The sequence below is a fragment of the Mauremys reevesii genome, linkage group 18 (genome assembly GCF_016161935.1).
Source record: "Mauremys reevesii isolate NIE-2019 linkage group 18, ASM1616193v1, whole genome shotgun sequence".
NCBI lineage: Eukaryota > Metazoa > Chordata > Testudines > Geoemydidae > Mauremys > Mauremys reevesii.
In genome coordinates, this window is record NC_052640.1 from 16,058,518 (window position 1) to 16,083,088 (window position 24,571).

The following is a 24,571-nucleotide window of genomic DNA, read 5'->3' on the forward strand; positions in this document are numbered from 1 at the left end:
TTTCTCTGCCTTTAATTTGAGAGGTTTATTAGGGAAAAATTAATTTTAAAACTCACTGGGAAACCAGTGATGTCTCACACCTGACTATTAAATTGCCACTGACTGAATTAATGAACCTTTGAACCTTCTGATTGTAGAAATCTTGAATGTCTTGTATTGAAACTTTATTTTTCCTGCTGGCAATAATGAAACTGGTGAGCTGCAAGCTTTGTTGACTTATCCATGCAATACAAACTGTAAAAAAATCCAAAGTTCCTTCCCAAGGAAGTGTGTGCCTAGTCTTCCTGTTAGCACTTCCACTGCCCTTGTTCCTTCCCCGGTTGAAGCCTTGTTTCACAGACTGCTTCTATCCCCAGTAACAAAAAAACCCTAACCAGCCTTTTTGTTTCTTTTGACACCAACACAGTATGTCAGCCTGTGCCTATGAGAGAGCTATATTGAAATAGCTTTCTTTGTGAATTTCTCATTGCTATTCATGGGTGGGGATTGTCGCTTAAGGGTCAAATTAGAACTCAGTCAACCAGAGCGGCGACAGTGAGTGGAGCCAGCCTCCAGCTAGATTCCCCCTCTAAGTTCTGAAAAGCTGTTTACTTGGAGTTCATCACATACATTATATATTGGTTTTGCAAAATGCTCTTTTCATATGCACAGGCTGAATTCTGCTTAGTTTGTTCCTCATGGTCATTTACATTGAGGACTCACCTTTTGCCCCATCTCCTTACATTCATCTTTGTCTGCAAAGCTCTTAAGACATTTGTGCCCTTTCTGATGAGCTGTTGATCATTAGTGTTGAACTTCCATCATTTAAGGAAAACTACTTATTTGAGTGAGATGGATTTTCTGTTATCTTCACTGGGATTATACTGTAGTAAACTTGTAACCCTTGACCCAAAGGAGTTTCGGCCCTGAGTCCTCCTACAAGGCAGAATTTTATAAAGGGCAGATTAAAGATTCTTTGAGCTACATGTAGGTTGTTAGCTCCAAAGATCTGCCTTCATTCAGGTTCCCTGTAGGACTGGAGTTCAGGTTGTTACTTTAAACAGATTAAGGTAGTTTGTGGTTGTAGGCTGTAGCATAGTGTGTATCATAAAACTTGACCAACATCAATGGATGTTATGTTGGGTTTAAATTTCCAACATGAGTGCCTAAAGATAAGCACCTAAATAAGTGGCCTGGTGTTTTTTGTTTTCCATTGTTGCTGAGCATCCCCATCCTCCTGGAACTCAATTTGGAGGTGGGATATTAACACCTCTGAAAATTGTGTAACTCAAGTGCCTAAATATGACTCTGAGTGCCTGACATTAGACCCCCATGTTTTGAACACTTTGGACATAATGCCAAGTTGTACAAATTTCTGAATCCTGAGATCCAGAATTTTCAGCCCATGTAAGACACTAGCAATACATTTCTCCAGTAACAAGTAAGTATTTCCATTGACAACATGTTGGCCAATCTGGCTCTCAGGATTGGCTTCTATAAATATGCTTTCTCTTTTTCTTCTGAGTTAAGCAGAAAATGCTATATATGTATATTTAAACTGTGACATTCATACCACATGGAAAGGAGGACATATGGAATGACCATGTTTAGAAAGAGGCTCTTGGAGCACGAACACCTCAATAACTAACTTTTCTTCCTCTTCCTTCTATTGTAGCTGATTCTGCTTGAGGCTGCTGTCCTGCTTTCTCTGCACTTTTCTAGTCTTAGTGGGTGATGTTACAGCATCTTTAACATTCAGACCCTAATACTCTACTAGGTGTGTATTGCTCGGTTTTCATTGCATGATTTCTAATGTTGCATGGGAGATAGCATTCACTCTAATGCTGCTTGTATACTCTGGCAACTTTTAGTGAATAGACTGTGAATCAATAGACGTTTTCAATCCCAGTTTTCTGTTATGTTATTCTTTCTCCCCTTCAGATGCACATAGCTGCTATGCCCATACATACACATACATCTCACGTTCTGTTTTGCTTTCTCTTATTTGTCCATATTCAGGATGTTTCTTGTTACTTCCCACAGCAGCATTCCCTGTTAGAAGGGCTCGTTCCTGCTTGGATGCAAACTGGGTTGTGAGAGCAGCAGCAAACCATTGGAGGGGCTGTGGTGCATAGTATGTTGTTACTCATGAGGTGACCAGGCTATGCAGGCTACTGGGCACACAAGAAAACGGTCACATGCCATGGGATACTGAGGAGCTCTCTGAGAAGCACCTTTTCCTGAGAAGGTTCTGACACATCTCCGCCACCAACTGACAAATGCTGCTCTGATTCTAACTGCAGCTCGCTCAAGTACCCGCTATTCTTCATTTGTAGGAGGAATAACTGTGAATGCTGTACCTGCATCGACTGGAGTGTCTAGGCTAGGATTTTCAAAGGACTGTAAGGGAGTTAGGTGCCCCACTGAATTTCAATTAGAGTATGTCTCCATTGTAGCTGGAAGTAAGTCTCTTATGTGGGTAGACAGACTCATGTGGCAGGGGCTCAAGCTAGTGTGCTAAAAATAGTAGTGTGGACATGGCAGCTTGGACAGCAGCTCAGGCTCCCAAGCCCGCCTGAGCCCCGGATCTCAGTTTGGTTGCTTAGCTCAAGTGGAGTTGCAATGTCCACACTGCTATTTTTTAGCATGCTAGCTCGTGATCTGCTATCACAAGAGTCTACCTAGGGCTGGGAGGCTGGCTCCCAGCTGCAGTGTAAACATATTCCTAGAGATCAGTGCCTCGCTCCCTCAGACTCTTTTGAAAACCACAGGCAACACCCTTCCTCCACCCCCACCAAACCCACTCTCTCATTAGTCCAGAGTGCACAGTTCAGTGAACAATTAGGGCTTTACTCACATTGCTGAGCACAGTGCAGAGATAAGTACACAAAAGAGAGACAGGCTGGAAGTCTCTCTGCACAAATCCTGAACAAACATAGAGGATTGCTCACTAGCACTTTGACTCTTCGTAGGACAGAATTCTTAGGGCTAAGTCTCCCCTTTGCAGAAGACTAGCAAAAGGCCTGTGCATTCCATAAATCTGAAAAGATACATACCTTAAAACAGGACATGAGTTGGATATAAGTGGTGCATAGCTGGTCCTCTGTGTCAGGGGAAATTTCACCCTTAGTGATCACTTAAACCAGGGGTTCTCAACCTTTTTCTTTCTGAGACCCCCCACAACATGCTACAAAAACTCCGGGGCCCAGCAGGAGAGTGGGGGGGTTCGGGGCTCTGTGCTCGGGGGGGGGAATGGGACCTCGGGCATAGGTGTACTTGGACATCTATTTTGGAGGAGGGCAGGGGCTGGCAAGGGTCGAGCCAGCTCCGCAAAGTTTGAAAACAGCTCAGGGTTCAGGGAGAGGGGTAGCTAGGGGTTGAGTAAGGGAAGAGGGGTAGCTCAGCGTTCAGGGAGAGGGGTAGCTAGGGGCTGTTTGTGGGCATGGGGGTAGCTCAGAGTGCAGGCAGGTAGCTAGGGGATGTGTGTGGAAAGGGGGTAGCTCAGGGTGCAGAGAGGGGGGTACCTCAGGGCTGTGTGCAGACAGGGGGTAGCTCAGGGTGCAAGGAGCGGGGTAGCTAGGGGTGTGTGCCAGGAGGGCTCCCCCTGTGGTAAATGCTCCCCGAGGGCTTTGCCACCCACATGGCTCTTACCGTCTGTGTGAGCAAAGGGGGCTGGGAGCTGGGGAGCAGCTTTATCCCCCTGCAGCAGCGAGAAATGAGGGAACACCATGGCTGCCTGCTCCATGGCAGCTGTCCCGCACTTCTCTGCTCTGGCTTCCGGCCTCCGACCTGGCCACTGGAAGGGGAGAGAAGGAGGTGGAGGGTGAGGGTGGAGTGTCCCGGGACTGCCCTATTCTTGCACTGCAGTTTGGGGCAGGGAAACACCTCCATGTCCCCCATCTCTGCCCATTGGTTCAGGGCTTCTGCCCTGTGGCGAGCACCGGGGCTCAGGGCTCCAGAATTCAGACCTGCTGCTTCCAGCTCCAACCCTGCGGGGGGCGCCAAGCATCAGGGCTTTAACCCTGCGGTTCCTGGCTTCATCCCCACGAGAGGTGCTGGAGCTGGGGCTCTGGCTGCGGACCCCTTGAAATGGTTCACGGACCCCCTGGGGAGCAGGGGCCCCATGTTGAGAACCGCTGATTAAATAACTAGTTTTGCTTATGTTGACCCATATGAGGCAGCGTGGTGCATTGATTCTAAATATGAGCAATCAGAAAAGACAGATCAATTTACTGCTGGTCTGTATTCTAGCAACATAATAGTACGTTTAGGATCATGTAGGTAGGACAAAATAGATTTGCTTTTGTCAGCATAGCCTTTGACACTCTTTATGCAGTTGTTTGCTGTGTTTAGAGTAAGTCTCTAGAATTGCAGCACAAGGAATAATCTTTACCTGGCTGCTATAGTTTAAATATTTTTCATTTATTTATAGGGTTTTCCAGCACACTTTGATTTATTTACAAATGGTAGCAAATTGCAAGTGGCAGGCTGCGTAACTAACTTCATGAGTCAGTTCTTTCTTTTTCTAGTCTAGACTGCTGATAGTGTAAATTGTTCAAACACTAGGTAAATAATTGGAAATGCAATCAACAGCAAGCAAGTATTTATCTACTAATAAATCATTTGAAATGCATAAGTCTATCTTTGTCCAACCATTCTTAAAAGGCATTTAGTGGTTCTGCTGCTGTTTCTGCGTAGCAATCAGGATTTTTATGGTCACTAATTGTGCATTTATTTTCTGACTGTGTTTCTCTTTGCACAAAGAAAAGAAACACAATATTTATGCTTGCAAAGAGGCTCACATGTTATTTCATTCATGGAGAGCTATAGGATTCTCTAGAGATTGATATTATTTATATCCTCTCATTTTTGTAGACGGGAAGAGGTTCTCAGTTGCGTGGCATTAGCAGCCATCTACATTTATTCAAGGGTTTTCTAAAGGGGAATCTTTGTCACGTGTTCTCAGAGCATGGCTTGAAAAGTATACAGCAGCTCAGTGATCAGCCATGTCTTTTTCCTTTGTATTAATGACACCATTGCTTCAAGTCATCAGTTGGGGAGAAGAGGGGGGACTCTTCACCTTTCAAACTTTAGTTGTTAGATGTTCCTTATGAGAAAGACAATGTGAATTCTCTAGCATTTTATTTTTATACGGTTAGGGGAAAGTAGATTTGTAAGTTGTTTAAAGTAGTTTATACCCTATTTTGGTGTCCTCTCCATCTCACTCCCAACTAATTCCCATTTTGTAGTTAGACTATGGAAGATTCTTATAGGAATATTTCCAGAGTACCACAGAGATAATAGAAACAGGTCATAAGTGATGTATTGTGTGTGTTGGAAAAAGCTTTGTTAGCTCAGGCCAAGAGAGATGCTTGTTGATCACTCAAAGTCATTACTTTTCCGAATCCCTAAATTTTGAATGATCTTTAATTCATGGTAGTGTCATCTGCTAGACTTTAGAGGCTCTGCTTCTGAAAGATCTTGAGTTTACTGTGCTTTCTCTTGGAGGCTATTAGAGGAAGTAGGGTAAGCTTTGTAGTATTGAGTTTTCCACAGGAACTCAGCTTCAACCTGCTCTTGAGTTGAGGAATGTAGGGGAACATTTGGAGAGGTGACACCAGGACTGCAACTCATCACATCTGTTTTCCTCCTGTTAAAATCACATATGGCAGTAGATCTCTATTTATAGTCTGCAGACCATTGTACAGTCCATGAACCACTCCCGGGTGCTCTGAAGAGCTGCTTACAGTGGGGAGGTATCTGCCAGTTTTCAAACAGTGATTTTTTTCTCCACAGGGATGTTTTAACCAAGTTCAGGACTCTTTAAGATTTCCAGAGGATTTTTGGATCAATAAATTAATAAGAAGCTTGTCTGAACCCTGGTTTGTCTCTGCCAGGTGTTCCTTTGCTATAAATTCAGCCATGATCAAACTTGTGGATGACTCCAAAATTAGAGGGGTACCAAATAAAGGATAGAACCAAACTGCACTGCAATGATGGGAGATTAGAAAAGTGAAGGCTGCAGACAACAACCATGGAAGTTCAGTCCTAACAGATGAGAAGTCCTACAAGTAGGAAGAGGAAATAAACAGCACAGCTACAGAATAGAGTTACACAAACCTTGTTCTCCATGCAGCAAGTGCGCTGCATATCAACCTAACCTCTGCTACTATATCGCAATTTGACAGCATTTAATAGAACTAGGAGAAAGGAAAGATTTGCTGCTTTCTGCATATGGTGTTCCTCAGTGTTCTTCAGTTCATACACTGCAGTATTAATGCAGACTTTGAATGTTTACATACCCCTTGGTTCTGCATGGGTGCAGAAGGGATGTGGGAGAGGGAACAAAGAACTTTCTCTTCCCACGGCACTCTTACACAGCAGCTCGTTACATACTACCTGAGGAGCACAGTCAATCCATAAGACTAGCATGGCTGGTGGTAGCAGTCTTCCATCAGCCAGTGAAGAAGGCTGGTTGGAGGGGAGAGTGCATGCCTGCAACCTGCTAAAGATTGGTGGATCTGAGTTAGCCAGAGTTCCTTCCATGGTTCCAGCTGCAACTTGAGCCCCTTCACACCTCACTACTGCAGACTTATGCCTTGAAGGCAAAATCCAGCCCAAAGTCTACAAAATACCATGAAGATTCTATTGTGAAATGCTGAAAAAGAAGAAACAAGCCACTGAAAGAAATTAGACTTGTTATGGTGACAGTAGAGGTCTTCTGTTTTTCAGGCGAGACTGAAGAAGAGCGCCTAATTCCTTTGCTTTTCCATGCAGAAAAGGATCTTGGGCTACTCCTTAGGAGTTAACAATAAGTTGCAGAGCTGCAAGAGTACATGGTGGGCTTTTTGTAGATAGACAACAAAAGGAACTACTGGCTTATAGGTTGAGCAGGTAACTATACCCTCTGAATCACATAGAAATGGAATAAAGCCCTTTGAAAGGACACATTAAGAATTTTTTTAAAGTACTGAAGCTTCTGACAAGACAGGAAACTTGCTTGAATTGTGGGGAAAGCAGAGAATATTGCCTTGTGAGCACTTGAGTTCCAGATATTGTAAATAGTTTACTCATTATAGTTTAGTTTCAGGAAAGAGATTGAATTGAAACCACCATGCATCTTTACATAATGTTCATAATTCTTATATCAAAATATTTTGACTCCCCATTAACTTTATACATTTGCAAGGTCAGTGGGAAGTTGAGCTTCATGCATCACACACATGCTGAGAGGGCTTAATATGGAGAACATCTTAAAAATGACATAGTTAATGCAGAGACATCTCAAAAGAAACTTGATTGATTTGCTGTGTTTTTCCAACATGTGGAGACAAGCAAACCTTTACATTTTCCATGGAAGGTGTCCTTTTGTTTTTCCTCATTTACACTAGTAGCAAGCAGCTGCATGACTGACTGCTGTGTGTGAAAATTCTCATTGGTTATCATGCATGCAAATACCCTGGGAATACAATCCAAGAGAAGATGCTGAAATCATGGCTTAAAGAAGCTTCATCTGTAATTGTTCAGTCTGCATTTAAAAAGCATGTTCTGTATTATAATTTGCCACCTCTTTCTCTCATTATAGCATGAACATATTTTCGTCCAACTTCCTAATTTTACAAGGATCCTTCAAAATGTGTACCCAGTTAGTGACGTTGCTAGGACAAATGAAGTATAAAACCAATAAGAGTGTGGCATTTGTTGTCCAGAAGCATGAAGCTTCACTATCTGAAAGCCTTAACTATTATCATCCTTGCTGTGAAAGACAAAGATGCCAGATGAATAGTTATAAAGAATATGTTCTTCCAGCAAAAAAGAGGAAAGTAATATTATCTTTATATCCTTTTAAAAATACATTATTATTTGCAGACTTGAAATTAGTTTTGCAAGAGGCATGAAAATCTCTTGAGACATAAGTTTTAAAAGAAAGATCAAAGGAATTAAATAACAATTGTATCTAAGGTGAGCATTTTTTTAAAACAGGGGAGCCTTGGGGTAATTACTTTTAATTTAAAATCAAATCAGTGGATGGAAATGAAGTCTTTTCAAAGAGCAATTGGAGTTTGCGTCTTAGAGTGAATGCTATTTAATAGAGTAATTAACATGTGCTTTTTATTCTTAACCTCTGACCTGTGCCCTCCCGCCCCTTTACCTAACCCTTTCCATTTGCCCTGGTCAGTTAACAGGCAGGAACATTTGAGAACAATCATGGATGATTATGATATCAGGTCTGCTGCCAGCATTTTGGCATCTGTTAAAGAGCAAGAGGCTCGTTTCGAGCGGCTCACCCGTGCACTTGAAGAAGAGCGACGCAATGTCTCCTTGCAGCTTGAACGCGCTAATCAGCCCTCAGAACGAATGAGCATGTGCAACATTGGCAATGGTCAGCCACTGGCAACCGCGTGGCAGCAACTTGTCCTGCAGGTAACAGCCTGCTTATCTTACCTGTCACTAGAATTCACACATCCCAGAATATCCCATTCCAGAAAGTAAAGAGCCTCTCCCAACTTATTTGTCATCAGCATTTCATTCCATAGTGTGTATTACAGAACAGAAAAACACTGAACTCAGCATATTTGTTTGTTTGATTGAGGTAGCATGGATTATAGCACCTAGGATAAAATGTTACTCTCATCTCTTTTTACCCCTAAGGATGCTTCCTAAAAATGATAGCTCTCCGATAATTAAATCCCAATAAAGACCTTCATGCCAGCTCTTATAGCTATGTGCTTGCTACATGTGTGGAGCTATCACTATATACCTTTAAAAGTATGAGGCCAAACCATGATGTCCTTATCAAGTAAAATTTTCTTTTGAAGTCAACTAGAGTTTGATAGAACAGGGACTGGGTGAAGTTGGTGGATTTCCTCTGTTAAGGACTGCAAGCCTACTCCTTGAGTAAAGACTTCAGGATTTGGCACACAGTGTTTATTCAAATAAAGGACTTTGTTCTAAAGTTACAAGCTCTGATCTGTATGTTTGTCTGTTTATAAACCTCAGCCACAGTTTTGCCTCTTGCTTGCTCCTTAACTCTTTTAATGTGAAATGACAAACCGGTTGTATTTCTAACTGATTCTTTAAACTAGCAAATTATTTGGAAGCCTGTGGCAAGCAGCAACAGTAGTACTGGGAAGGTTCTGGTCCATAATGAAACCCTGATCTGCTAGGGATCTTAGAGCTTGCCTCAATCATACCAGACACTTGCATTGATCAGTACATGAGTAGGGTTCATGTGATGTCAGAACAGCTTTATGCTAATACACTTTTGGTGGGCAGTATTTCATGGAAGCTGTCCAAGTCAGAGAGTTCTATCTGGGTGTTCGGTAGCTTACAAATTCAGTGGGTGGATATAGAGGAATTTATTTTGTGAAAGGCAGCTGTACAAAAAATGGCTGCCATGTTACTCCCTCTAGTCACTGTTTAATTATCCTTACCATCTGTTTTCAATTAGGACATTCAGCAGCAAAGAACTGACCTTTATTGCTTGGTCTAAAGGAGTAACTCCATTAGCTGTTAGCAGTTGTAAGTTGTTATCCTGATGATTAGCCACTAGAGGGGGATGCTGCATACATTTTAGAAGAATGGTACATCTGCACCTTCGCTTTTCTGAATGTCTTTGTGAAAGGTGCCAGATCAGGTACAGTATGAGCTTTCCTGCACTGCCATGTTTTAAAGCCCAATCAACTCCTATTAAAATCAATAGAAGGATTGATGTAACCAAGCCCTAAGTTATCCTTCTTTTGGAAGGGACCGCCCATATAAGTGAAACCAGAGTTCAGTCTACATGTGTGTTCAATCCTTGGCCTCTCTGGGGGCTAGACATGAAATGCTTCATTTGTAAATCATTAGTGTTCAGCTTTTTGAGGTAGTTTGTATAGAAAAAATGCTACTGTCTTTGATATAAAATTTTTAATTAGCTAAAGGTGCACAATTAGGAATGCATAGTAATTCATGGTTAACATTTATGTAAAATACATGAAAACAGTGAAGGCCAAATTAATCCCTGGTGCAACAGTGCTGACCTTAATAGAGTTTAAACCAGGGGTGAAATTTGCCCCTACAGCCTCATACAGAATATTTAGAGATTCACTGTGCCTTTCATCGTGAAGGGTACACCCAGCACTTTACAGACTATATGCTACAGTATATAGGGATCTGTCACTCATCACTGAAAGGCAGCCATTTCTGAATGGCTGAAGTTCATTGGTGGGTGACAGATCTCTGTACTGAACAATTTCAAAAAAGATATATTAGAACTGGAAAAGGTTCAGAGAAGGGCAACAAAAATGATTAAGGGTATGAAACAGCGTCCATATGAGGAGAGATTAAAAAGACTGGGATTATTCATCTTGAAAAAGAGAAAACTGAGGGGGGATGTGATAGTCTATTAAAATCATGAATGGTGTGGAGAAAGTGAATAAGGAAGTATTATTTATCCCTTCTCATAACATAAGAACCAGAGGTCACCCAAAGAAACTAATAGGCACAGGTTTAAAATAATCATAAGGAAGTACTACTTCTCACAGCACAGAGTCAACGTGTGGAACTCAATGCCAGGGGACGTAGTGAAAACCAAAAGTATAACTGGCTTCAAAACAGAATTAGATAAATTAATGGAGAATAGGTCCATCAATGACTATCAACCAAAGTGATCAGGGACACCACCCCATGCTTTGGATGTCCCTAAACCTCTGCCAGAAGCTGAGACTGGACGACAGGGGATTGAGCACTTGATAAATTACTCTGTTCAGTTCATTCCCTCTGAAGCATCTGGCACTGGCTGCTGTTGGAAGGATTCTGGGCTGGATGGACCATTGGACTGACCCCATATGGCCGTTCTTATGTTCATGTAACATAACTTAACTTTGTAGCTAATATTAGAGTTTTTCCATTTGAAACTACAAAGGGAATTATATACAGAATCTAATTATCCCATCTGGAATTTGGACAAGAAATAAGGATTTACAACCCTGTTCTTTTGGAAAGTGCCATATAATCTGTAATGACCCTTGTGACCAGGGCTTCTGTTTTACAACTTGTCTGACAGTTGGGGTGGACACTGGCCAAGAGACTTGCTCAGTGAAGTATTCGTAGGTAAAGCTTTGCTGTATGCCTGCACCAGCATGACTCTGTGCTTTTCCTTGTAATAACACACTCCCAAGCTTCTCCCAGATGTCATTCTTACCTTTTTTTTTTAAAAAACAAAAAATTTTTAGTAATGGGAAAAGGACAGAGGCAGTGTGCCAGAATTGTAACAGTTTCCTGAAGTCCTTTAAAAACAAAATCAAGGACTTATGCAAATGTTGTTTCTAATTCATTCTAGATACCTTGTCAGCTGCACTCCTTTTTTTTTAAATTTTTACACCAACCTTAAGCTCCTTCGTTATCTCAACAGCGTCTTCTTGTTCTAGGCTGCAAGCAGCTCAGCTAGCCATTTCACTAAATGGAAAGAAAAATAATCTTATGTCATTCTGTCTGTTCAGCGTGAGCTTGGAGCGCACAAACAGCACAAGCAAATTGTACTCCATTTGTCTACGTTTGCTGCATATGCTTCAGGCATTATTTAGCGGTGTACATCATCCCTTAACCGCCACCAGGAAATGTCAATGGGCAAATGATGTCAGAGATGCACTCTAATTGCAAAAAGATTTTTACTTAAGTGTAGCTATTTAAATGGGGGAAAACATGGGGAGGGGGGGTTGCTGAAAGCTTTTAAAAATATTTGTTTTGCTGTCCAGGGAAGTCATTTCACCACCTCTCCCACTGTAAAAACTGCAGAAAAAGCTTGTTCACATGTTAATTGGAAAGGTCTGGAATGATACTTAAAGTCTTTTTGTCCACAGAACCAAATCCCATGATATACCATGAAGGGGAAGATCTGCTTAAAGATTGTTACTATGCTATGACCCGCCCTGAGATCTGATAAACAGTTGTAACTCCCATTGACTTCAGTGAATTTTGCCTGCGGAAAAACGGAGGGTGCTCAGTTGTGCTTGGCTTGCACAATCCTTTGTTGGAGGCAGCACGCCTGCCAAAGTTCCTGGGTGTGCAGAGGCTGTGTGCTACTATCCTTGGTTGGGGGATGATTGATTAACTCCATGTGGGCAGCCAGCTCTGCTGGCAAGTGTGATTCCTGGAGAGAGGAGTAACAAGTTCCATGTAGTTAATGCTGCTAAACAAACTTGGGTAAATGCATTTTATACCACGTGTCTGTTCCAAGTTGTCTCCAAAGAAAGCTTCATGTAGAGGGCATTGCAGTAATCCAGTCTAGAAATCCAGAAAGCCAGGGATCACAGTGGCAGGGGCAACAATCATAAGAGGAAGCTTCCCTAGATGCTGTTGGAAAAAGGGCCCTGTAGACCACCTAGACCACTCTAGATGCCAAGAGTAGTCAAAACAAGAACACACTGGCAGATCGTGAGCACTCTCGTCTATCTTGCCACCGAGGCCAGCTTGCCCCTGTGATAGATAGATGGTCCCTTACACCAAAAATCACAACAATATTCAGGTTGCTCCCATTCCCAAAGGACCGGTCACTTACCCAGGTCAGTTGCAACTCAGATCTCAAGACAAAAACAAGGCTTGTAGCAAATCCTGTAATAAACTAACTAAAGGTTTATTAACTATGGAAAAGAAATCAGAGCTATTTACATGGTTAAAGCAGGTTAACATACTCACACAAATGAGTTGCAATGTTAGGTTTCAAAGGATGATAGAAGCTGCTGTGATATGCAAGCTCTATATGTAATTTAGGGCTATCCCAAGCTAAACTGTCAGGGATCTCTTGCTTTTACTTAGAAATCTTTGCCCCTCAGAGTTCAAGCATCATAGAGATAACAGTTTCTTAGAGACTTTTATTCCATTCCCCTAGAGCTCAAGATGATGGGACAAAGGTTTGTGCACATAAAGTCTTTTGTCCACTGATGTTATGCATGGCTTGTCTGGTGTCTATGGGCCTTCTTTTGTTGGGCAGGAGATGACACCTCTTGTGGTAAAGTAATCATAGAATCATAGGTCTGGAAGGAACCTCGAGAGGTCATCTAGTCCAGTCCCCTGCACTTATGGCAGGTCTAAGAATTATCTAGACCAGCGGTGAGCAAACTACACCCCGTGGGCCGCGTCTGGCCTGTCAGGCCTTTTAATCCAGCCCTCAAGGTCCCACCGGGGAGTGGTATCAGGGGCTTGCCCCGTTCCAGCACTCCAGCTGAGGAGCAGGGTCAGGGGCTTGCCGCGCGGCTCCCGGAAGCAGCGGCATGTCCCCTCTCCAGCTTCTATGCTTAGGGGCAGCCAGGGGGCTCTCTGCCCACTGCCCCCACCCCAAGCGCCACCCCCCACAGCTCCCATTGCCCAGGAACCTTGGCCAAAGGGAGCTGCAGGTGAGGCACCTGCAGACGGGGCAGCGTGCAGAGCCACCTGATCACGCCTCCACATAGGAGCCGGAGAAGGGACATGCTGCTGCTTCTGGGAGCTGCTTGAGGTAAGCGCCACCCAGAGCCTGCACCCCTGAGGCCCCCTCCCTATGCTCCAACCCCCTGCCCCAGCCCTGATATCCCTCCTGTCCTCTGAACCCCTCAGTCCCAGCCCAGAGCACCCTCCTGCACTCCAAACCCCTCATCCCCAGCCCTACCCCAGAGCCCACACCCCCAACCAGAGCCCTCATACCCCCCCTGCACCCAAGCCCCCTGCCCCATCCTGGAGCCCCCTCCCACACTATGAACTCCTCATTTCTGGCCCTACCCCAGAGCCCACACCCCCAGCCAGAGCCTTCAACCCCTCCAACACCCCAACCCCCAATTTTGTGAGCATTCATGGCCCGCCATACAATTTTTATACCCAGATGTGGCCCTCGGACCAAAAAGTTTGCCCAACACAATCTAGACCATCCCTATAATATTTCACACTTCCCCTCTGACTGGGGGGTTTATAGTATCAGAGCAAAACTTTCACAGTCACAGAGCAAACACTTAAATATTACCTTTTAATCTGGGATACAGATTTTGTAAGTGAAATTAATGCATGCAGCAACTTTTAAACACATTTTTATAAATCTAATACCTGTTTTAACAATACTAACACACAGGTAACCCAGACTGGTTTCCAGCTATGCATTGGTCTGTGTTCAGTCTTTAGGGGTTTTGGCATGAGCTGTCATCTGGTCTGCCAGCATCACAGCCACCCTTAAAAATGGCATAGGAAACCTTTCCTGCCCTGTAACACACTAATAATGTATAGATTAAGTGTGTATTAATCTTACAGTGTTCATTCTGTTAATAGAAATTCTTGCTAAAACCCATACCACCTCTAGCTCCATTCAGGTTGGTGTATTCTTCTGTAGCTTTGGGGACTAGAAGCTATGTGGCTGGCCCTGGCTATATTACTGAAACTGAAATCCAGTTGCCCTCAAATGAGCAGAGCCAGCTGTCCATGCATCCTTGTTTGCTTCCCTACATGTTGCTGTAGAAGACAAGAATGTAAAAAGGTGACTACGTCGTTTGATGTCCAAAGCTGTCAGAGTCCTGGCAGCACAGATGGATTTGGCCATTTTATCCTTTTACCAATGCAGACATAGCACAATAACCTTTTAAGTATGGCATTTATGAATAGAGCATATCTTGTTTCTTTCACAAATGTTATAGACTCCAGTGATGATGTGATTTTTTTATAAGCTTGATAAACCTTAAAACCGTTCATGTGTGAGGGACTTTATTTAATCTGCCTGCTTTTATTTCACTTTGTTTCAAATCAAACTTCAACTTAATTCCTCCTGTGAGGAGTGGTATGATAGAGAAAAGATAGGAAAGTGCACATGTGTTAGGGTCTTTACTAAAGCACCGTGAACTGCAAAGAGCAGCAATATTGTCATTGGATCATGGCTAACCATTCAGAGCACATTATATTTTAATATTAAAGAATGTTCTTTCTCATAAAAACAGCTCACACACGTGAAACTTATTACAATAAAAGGCCAGATCCTTAGCTGGTGTAAATTAGAACATAACATAAGAACATAAGAACGGCCGTACCGGGTCAGACCAAAGGTCCATCTAGCCCACTATCTGTCTACCAACAGTGGCCAATGCCAGGTGCCCCTGAGGGAGTGAACCTAACAGGCAATGATCAACTGATCTCTCTCCTGCCATCTATCTCCATCCTCTGACGAACAGAGGCTAGGGACACCATTCTTACCCATCCTGGTTAATAGCCATTTATGCACTTAGCCACCATGAATTTATCCAGTCCCCTTTTAAACATTGTTATAGTCCTAGCCTTCACAACCTCCTCAGGTAAGGAGTTAGCATTAACTTCAATGAAGCTATGGCAATTCACATCAACTGGCGATCTGACCAAAAATGTTCACATTCAAAGGCTCCTGCCCCTATCAATACACTGACAACTTCCATTCATGTTAATGCTTCATAACAAAAATACAGCACCGTTTTCTCAGTTAGGCTAGCTTATCCCAATGAATACAACACAACAATACTTTGATTTCTCCAGTCTTCTTTCCAGTGATCTTGTAGTGCTATACAAGGATTTGAAAGTCTTTTCATGCTCATGCAAGGTAAGCAAGTATCCCTGTTTTACAGATTGGAAAAATGAGACACGAAAACTAAGTGACTTGCCCAGGGTTTTACAGAGAGTCTGTGGCATAATGTGCAGTAGATCACAGATCTTTTTAATTCTGTGTCCTGTGCCTTACTCACAGGACTGTCCCTCCTGCACTTCAAATTGAGACCTTTAAAATGGAGTCTGAAAAGACTTAAAATTGACAAAATTACCTTCTGAATTAAACTATTCACTGCATTTCATGGCTTTGACCTTGATTTCCCATTCTTTTAATCTTTATTTTGTGAATTCTCTACAAATAGAGCTTAGAATTTTCTTTAACCGTTGGCTAGAGCACTGGCAGGTAGCTTATATCCAACATGGAATGTGCATATACAATATATAGAATTACAAAACCTGGTATTAAAAGAAATGTGGGCATGAATTTACTGTGAGGTGCATTGTGTCTTACAATGTTAATGCTCTCTCACCCGTTTGCATTCTTGCAGTTTAAACTGATGGTGTTATTACTGTGAGTTCTGTAGATCTCTGCTGTGCTTTATGGCATACTCTTTCATGGGAAATAATAGCTCCCTTGGGGAAGGAAAACTGGATTTAGTGTTGGCATACATTGGCATACATTTCTAAGGAGTGAATATCGACTGAACAGTGGGTGTAGAGGAGCTTGTATGGTGATTCTATACCTATTCCTCCCAGTATGTGTTTTGTTCATGATGAGCTGTCTTAGGAGACCTAGGATTGGAAACTATAAATACAATTAGTACATTGATTTTGTTTTCAATGGCTGTTTTTCCCTTGAGTGGAGTGGCAGAGTAACACAAAATACAAACACTGGGTTTTTCACGTTTTGATCAAATAACCTTAAACTCTTGTCTGGCTCAGTGTTAGTCCAGCAGCTCCACAGCTTCAAAGATTTATTTCATCTTGTAAACTTTTGGTGTTGTGATCATACCATGTAAAAACCCAACACCCAAGGAAGAGATGCAAAGATGGGCAATGAGTTACATCTTCAAAGAAGTGCTCTAGGATTTGTTGTGTGGCTCTTGCTATTGATGGGAGTTAGGAAACTAATCCTTGTGCACCATTTTGAAAGCATCCCTCTAATTTAATTAGTTTATCAGAGCAAATTGCATCCAATCACATTGCACTTAAGATACTACTTAACCCTCACATCTGATTTTATTCTTGCTTTTGTTCATCTAAGTGCCTGATCCTGCACTTAGGCCAATGATGAGCATCTGTATACCTGTCATGTAAAATCAGCACCGCTGAGCAGTTGTGCAAAAGCATTAGTACCATTGCATGCCAGTACATTTGAGGGTAGGACTGAGCCTCTTGTTTGTAACTTTTGTTGTACAGCACAGAGTAATTTGCTCTTTTAGACATCACTAACTGAATGAAGCATTTCTCTGCAGCACAGTTTGTGATTATCCTGTTTGTGAAGGGTTATTAGAGAGTCACTAAGGCCAGGTCTGCACAGTTTCCATACAGATTTAACTATTTCACGTCGGGCTCTATGAATGGGTTGACTCATTGCCAGGCATGACATAGCAGCCGTGTCTCTGCTGAGGATCTCCAACCCGTGGCTGCTCCACCTCTGCAGCGGCCTGCAGAGGCACTGACTTTCTAAGTTTCCAGGGGGTGCTTTACACCTGCTGTGCCCCATGCCCCGCTTACACTCCACCTCTTCCCTCAAGCCACCACCTCGCCTCTTCCCACCCCTGCCCCACCTCTTCTCACCCCATTCTGCCCCCTCCCTCACCTCTTCCTGCCCCCACACCTCCCCTTCTTCCACATTGCCTCCTGCACTCTTAAACAGCTGATCACCAGCGGGCAGGAGGTGCTGGGGTGGAGGGAAGGAGCTGATGCATGGGGCCCACCGGTGGGTGGGAGCCATAGGCGGTGGGTGAACCCCCACTTTGAGGAGGCTAGCCAGCCAGCCCCACCCCTTCTGCCTGAGGCCCTGCCTCCCCACATGCCGGAGCCCCGCAACCCACCCCCTGAAGCCTCCCCCAATCAGAGGAGCCCCAGCTTGCCCACCCCAGGCCAACCCTCCAGAGCCAGGCTGAGCGCCATGCCAGGCCACTTGCCCTGCCTGAGGCCGAGCCAGCACCCACCCGAATGCCTGACACTAGGTCCAGCGCACCTCTCCGCATCAGCGTGGGGACCTGCAAGGTGGGGGGGAGGTGGAGTGCAGGTAGGCAGGTGACGGCAACAGGAACAGGTGGTGCGTGGGAGGGCCTTAGGGAAGGGGCGGGACCACCACGGCCCAGGTATTCCTCAGGGATGGCTGTGCCAGGGAAGGCTCAGCCTTCCCTGGCCTATTATACCCGCCACCCATGGGGGGAGCTGATCGGGAGGGCGGGGGGCGAGCACCCACTATTTTTTTCCATGGGTATTCCAGCCCCAGAGCACCCACAGAGTTGGTGCCTGTGCTGGCCTGCCTCTTCCTGTGACTTGGTCCTCCAGCCAAGTCACTTCAAAAGTCTCTCCCATTCTGAGGTAGTCCATAAACAAAAAAGTAAGGGGAATTAATGCAAAGAAACTGAATTAATAAGAGAGAGGGGAATGACTCCCTCTCAGGTGTGTCACGATCTGGCCCATCCTTCCCTCAAGGAGGGGGCTTCAGGCAGTGGTTGTCTGGGAAGCTCCTGCCTTCAGTCAGCCCTTTCCTCAGGAGCAGAGGATTGAAGGTCTGTTTTCTTGTCCACAAGTGAGCTGTTCCACAACTCCTCCAATCTGTGCGTGCCTTGCAGGTGTGGTGGGGTGGAGCTAGCTAAGCCCAGAGAAGCTAACCCCTTGTTGTTCAGAGTGGGGTTTGTATACCTCATCACAGATTCTGATTTTTTTTGACTGAAATATTTAAATTAGTACAAACCTGAGTGTGGATTGGAATCAGTTATAGCAGTATAAAAGAGACTGGTATAACTGCATCCACATTTGGGGAACTGTACTGCTTTAACAGTTCCAAACTGGAGGCAGGGTTGGGGGTGGTAAAGCAGTACAAAAGCTATGTGTAGATCAGGCTATTTCTAAAAAAAAAAAAAAAAAAATTCCCACCTTTTCAGTTGTCAATACTCTAGCCTGAGGATCTTTTGTTACTTGATTAGACTTGCCTTTTATCAGGTTTAACTAACATGGTACTACATGGTAGTAAAACAGGTCCAGACTCTTGCCACACTAGGGTTTTTGCCTTAGAACTAGTGAGAACTCTTTAAATAAATTTCGCCAGCATAGGCGTGTCCATATCCTATGTCATCCATAAATCAGTAAATAGTTTTAGTTCTTGCCTTGCCTTTTTTTAAACTTAAACAAGGCATTAGGGAATGTGGAGGAGGTTTAAGGGAACATGAGTGAGGAAAGACTTGAGAGATCCCAAACTGGTTGTCTTTATCAGGACAACTTGAAAACCCAGCTCAAAATGCCATTAATCAACCAAGTGAAGAGTAACCCCACTTCAATCTTTTTCCACTGTGCAAACGTACATCTGGCTGCTCAAGAAAAACCAACCTGCGAAAACAAAGCTATAGAGTGTTTCATGTTTAAAATTCTGCTCATTTATTTTTCTGGATCCAGCTGAAACAGAGAAATTAAAAATAAGCAAGTGTGGATTTTTAAATTTATTTTTTGATAAGGAAGTTTGCTGCGTGCCGTATTTTGTGTCGGTAATCGAGTGTCAGTATTTTTCTGTTCCATATTAATACTGCGGTGCCTTTGTGGCTCTTGCCAAAAGTGACATTCCTTTTGAGGCTGGGGTTCAAGCAAACGATAAGCTGACTGCATTATCGCTGGTATTCAGCAGACTGTCAAATGTGATAGAATTTTCCAGTGTGGGTTTAGTCCTAGTCTAAACTTAGCTGACACCCTAAAAATGTAGGGGCTGATCCTTCAATTGTTACTCATGAGAGGCATATCATTGACTTTCTAGGAAATTATCTGGATCAGATTTTGATCACCTCTTGCATGGATGCACAGGAAAGTCACACACTCTGCCCCTCTGCTGGGACTAGCCAGAATCCCAACACGGTTTATAATGCCTGCTTCATTTTAGGGCACCACTGCTGGTAGTGTCTGAAATGGGATGAGGTTAGGGTGACCAGATGTCCCAATTTTATAGGGACAGTCCCAATTTTTGAGTCTTTTTCTTATATAGGCTCCTATTACCCCCCACCCCGTCCTGATTTTTCACATTTCCTGTCCGGTCACCCTAGATGAGGTCATCACAAGGCCAAAGATGGTGCGGCAGGTGTGCGGGTGTGTACTCCCTGGGGCCCTTTGAGTCAGTTAGAATTCCTCCTGGGGACCCCGAAGATTGCATGGCTCTTTTATAATCCTTTTTGCACTCCTGACAGTGCACAGGGCAGAATCTAGCCCCACAGGAATGGGCTCTAAATTAATGCAAGAAGTCAGATGGTGAAAATGCATGTCCAAAAAATCAATGGGAGCGTTATCATTGATTTCAGAGGGACCAGAATTGGCCCTTTGGACAGAGCGCATGACATATAAAAAGCCTTCTGCATGGAGGTTACCAGTATGAAAACTTTAAGTTCTACTGAAGTCAGCTGGAGTTGAGAGCACTCAGCACCTTGCAGGAGCAACTCATTAGGATCAAGTGCATTCCCTACTGAGAATTATGGGCATCAGAGTGTGAGCATGGTCTGTATTGAGTCACGTCACTGTATGAATTTTTAATAGTAGGTTGCTTCTGGAGAAAGTATTTTAAACTAAAAAAGTTGGTAACTAAATTGCTGAGAGCTTGGCCCTTGTCTTTTTGGGGAAGGGGAATGATGATTTTCATTTTCCTATGACAATTTAAGTTTGCAAGGCTAGCTCCTACGTGGTTAGTATTTCAAGGACATCTTCTCATCATAGTTGCCAACTTTCATGCGGTTAATAAGCACCCCGACTTTCACAATAAGCCAAAAATCAAGCTAATCCCATTTCAAAACAAGGCCCAAACAAGTCAATCCCTAAGAACCCCAACACTCTATGTGACTAGATCCCCCTGGCATGCAGTCTGGGACTGTGATGGGCCCGCTGCTCACCCCGACTCTCTCCCCCGTGCCCCCCCTTGCCCCTGCTTTCCGGGAGCTGATAAAAAAAAAGGCAACACGCTACAAGCCAATCAAGCTGCAAGCCAAAAACTAGCCAACAAGCAACTCACAAGCCAATTAAGCCAAAACCAAGTCCAATTTCTGCATTTTTTTAAAGCGGGTTTGGCCTGTCTGATTCTCATCTTGATTCATCACATTTTAATCATACAGGTTCTATTAATGGTTGAAAATAGGCACCTTTTGTTAGACTCCCTTGCTACTGTGAAATACCTTGCTGTTCTCCATAGTCACCAGGACCTATCTCACTTTCACATTTGTGTGGCTTCATCTCACTCTTCATCTCTTAAGTATGTATCCTGCAACTTTATATGGCAACTGTTAAATTCCAAAATGCTGTCCAGTGTTTGTCAGAAGGACAGCAGCTGTCTTTATGATAAGACATGTTCAAAACTATGACCATATTCTCCCTACACTTTTTGAAAACATTTTTGCAGTTTCATTTGGTAGGACTTCACAGTTGGAAAATTTTGATATTTGTGTTTGTAAATCTTTGTGGATTGGGATTTTGAAATCAATAGGGGAGAGTGAGGATTTTGTTATTGTTGCAAAGACCTTTAAAAATGAGCCTAATTTTGCTAAAAAAAAACACCACAACTTTTTTTGGCTTAGAGGATTGTTTTAGCTGCAAATGTTTAATTGGAAGTTTTACAAAACTGGGAGAACATTTTAAATTTTGCAAAAAAAAAAAAATCTAAACACTCAAATTTCCAGTGTTTCCATTTCTATTGCCAAAATTTCACATAGCTCTGCTAAAAATACAATGTTTCCTGTTAGGGCGTCTATGGTGAGACCCTTCCAAGCATAATTTTACACACAATACCAACCTTATAAAACCAAGAAACTTGATTGTCTTCCTTTGCAAGATGCCAGATGCCATTTCATATCTCTGATTGTTGCAGGATCTTTTGATAAAACTACAAGTAATTATTAAATATGTCTCAAACTGGCAAATGCGGGAACAGAGTTAAGGACTAAATACTTAAATAGTACTATTGTGTTAAGCAGGATCTATTTTTTAAAAAAGCATGCTACTGACATTTACCTTAGATAATTAAAACAGAAAGCATCTTGCATTTTAAAAATGTGATTTATTTTTCACTATTTGTGCTGCTTGTTTAGTTTTTTGCATTTCTTTCAGTGTAGACCATGAAAATAACTAGCCAATTTGCGTGGGGGTGTTTGTGGGATTTTTGGGGTTTTTTTTTTTTGTCATTTCCACTCTCTGGTTCTCAAGCACAATTCTACAAAGTTCCGGCTGGGATGCTGATGGGGAAAGGTTTAAATCCTGACAATAACTTGTTTGAATTGGATCTCTTTTAATTTCATGAAAACATGTTATTAATTTGCACCCTGATCATGCAGGCAGAGGTGCTCAAAGGACGTCTCACTGAAGCCAGTGCGGCTCTGTAAGGATCTGCCCTTGCAGATCCACCTGCAGGATCATGACCATGTTTTGTAGAGACTTCAAACAAACAAACCAACAAACCAGCCCTTGAATTTAGAATCCAAACTATCAGTCTTTCTTTTAAAACAACAAGAAACACACCCTCCCCCCCCAAAACCAAACCCTCTTGTCCAGTTGAGCACCCACTCTTGACCACTCACTAGACTGCTGGGGGATGGAGGAGTGGATCCAGCTGCTGAATCACCAGGTGTGTTAAACCCTCAGAATCTGAAGGAAATCCAGGCACTGCTGCTATTTTAGGGCCTCTCCCTGGCTGCAGAATTTCTCCATGGCATCTCCTCCAGAGAGCTGCAACCATACAGTCCCCTGCCAGGCCCTTAAACCCAGAGTTGACCCTCAGACTTTCCTTGTAGCTTAAACGCTTCCTCTCCTAGAACTCCAGCAGTGTGGTGTTCTGGGTTCACAGGTTAACTCCTCAGGCTCACAGGGATAAAACACATGGACACTTTGCACAGGATTCTAACAGCATTACTCTTTACTTAATCACACATGAAATACATAGATCTGTACAAAAATAATAACCTCTGCATGCATTTCCCTGCTGTACTCACCACTCCACAGCATTCTTTGTCCTGGAATTAGAGTTGTCTGGCCATCCAGAGTCTTTCTGCTGCAGTGCATGGCTTGTTTTGTGAAACATGGAACCTTCAGACCCCAGTTTGTCTTCTTGGACCTCGACTGGTCTTTCCCTTCCTCTCTCCTGCCCCAAAACTTCCTTTATGGCTCTGAATCTTCCCCCTCTGAGTCCTTTTTAAAGACTATAATCATCACATTGGTGTCTTTGTTCTGCTACTAGGGACTTTCCACTCCCACCAACATATCTGCTGGAAGGAGAGAAGTGGAGAAAGTATCTTCTGGCTTCAGCTAATCCATTGTCATTCAATTGTTTCCACCTAGATAGGCAGCCATTAAATTCTAGCAACTCACTGTTGTCCCACGTCTGCCAGAGACACAATATGGCCCTGTTAACCAATGGTGGATTCCACATTTATAAAGAGGCATTCAGTGATACAACAATTTTTATAGTAACAACTTCATATTATCAGCCAGAATAAATAATTTGTATAGACAGTTTTCTCAAATCTTCACATCTCCGATTTGGTTCAGTTCTGTCTTGAAAGCTCAAAAAGTACCTATATTGTGAAAGGAGTTTGTAAATGGAATTGAGGGTTACTGCCATAGCTGAATTACTGAATCTGTTGCTAGCCTAGGTCATCGTACTAAAAGTGATGTCATGCTTATGGGTTAGATTCTGCTCTTAGGCCAGGTCTGCACTATAGACCTATATCAGTATAACTACGTCACTCTGGATGTGAAAAATCGACACCCCTGAGTGACATAGTTATACTGACCTAACCCCGCCGGGTAGGCAGAGTTACATCGACAGGAGAGCTACCGCGTCTCAGAGAGGTGGATTAACTATGCCGATGGGAGAAGCTCTCCCGTCAGTGTAATAGCATCTTCGTGAAGACAAGCCCTTAGTTTCACTGTTGCAAGTCTGGAATAATTCACTGAAGTCAATGGACTTACACTGGTGTAACTCAGAACAGAATGGCCAAAGATGGCCAGGCCCGTCAACAGCAATTCCAAGCCCCCAGGTGCACTCTTCCAGCACGGCCAGGGCTTCCACGTTCCCACCTGGCTGACTTCGCCACCGCTGGCACCTCCGCGCGCGAGGGTCTGGGGCTCCCGGGCCCTTTAAAATCACCTGGGCCCTGGGGCAGTTGCCCTCTTTGCCTTCCCCCCATCAGCAGGCCTGAAGATGGCCATCAGCAGCCTGAGGCTGAGTACCAAGTGTAATTACACCCTTTAGTTTAAAATAAATAGCACAGTTTATTCAGGTAAAAATCTTCTGTCCTTTTTAAACTGCCAAATTGCTGGGCTGAAAAAAATATTCTTTTAACTATAGCTGTGGTGATGGAAAGTGCTACATAATGCTGCCTAAGTGCTTTTTAGGAACAGGACTTAAAATGAAGATGCATCTTTAGCCAAAGACATAGTGGTGTTTTTAGGCCATTACAGTTAAAGGTGGCTTTAGAATTTCCATTAATTGTTCTCTTTCTTTGCCAGTCTGTTTTCATGTGTGAATATCTGAAGTGCATGAAATTTACCCAGAACTAAAACTTGGCACACAAGGCCTTTACCCAGGAAACCTTAATCCTATTTTCAAAAGATTCTTTAAAAAAGAAAATGTAGAATTGTTTCAAATGGTTCTTTTTTTTCTTTGCCTTTATGATTCAAAAACAGGTTTTGTTTTTTAATAAAAAGAAATTTAGACTAGATCAGGAGCAAGTAACATGCCTAATTGTTTTTAGCATTTTGAAAAGGAATAAACCAAGCCTTCTCCCAATGAAACTTTGAATTTTGACAAATTAAAGATATCCCACAAAAACCCATCACCTGAGCAATGTCCCATACAAATATACCCCAATACTTAGCATTCTGA

The 24,571-nt window shown here is 43.1% G+C and overlaps 2 protein-coding genes across 3 annotated transcripts in view; both read left to right on the forward strand.

The window, feature by feature from the left end:
- ARVCF (ARVCF delta catenin family member) overlaps window positions 1-24,571 on the forward strand; it is a 429,897-nt gene that overhangs the window by 197,477 nt on the left and 207,849 nt on the right. The window lies entirely within an intron of this gene.
- On the forward strand, window positions 7,955-9,535 carry LOC120386055 (armadillo repeat protein deleted in velo-cardio-facial syndrome-like). Its single transcript, XM_039504870.1, has 2 exons — window positions 7,955-8,403; window positions 9,431-9,535. Exons 1-2 carry the CDS (start codon window positions 8,059-8,061, stop codon window positions 9,470-9,472), a joined length of 387 nt encoding a protein of 128 aa, XP_039360804.1. The 5' UTR covers window positions 7,955-8,058; the 3' UTR covers window positions 9,473-9,535.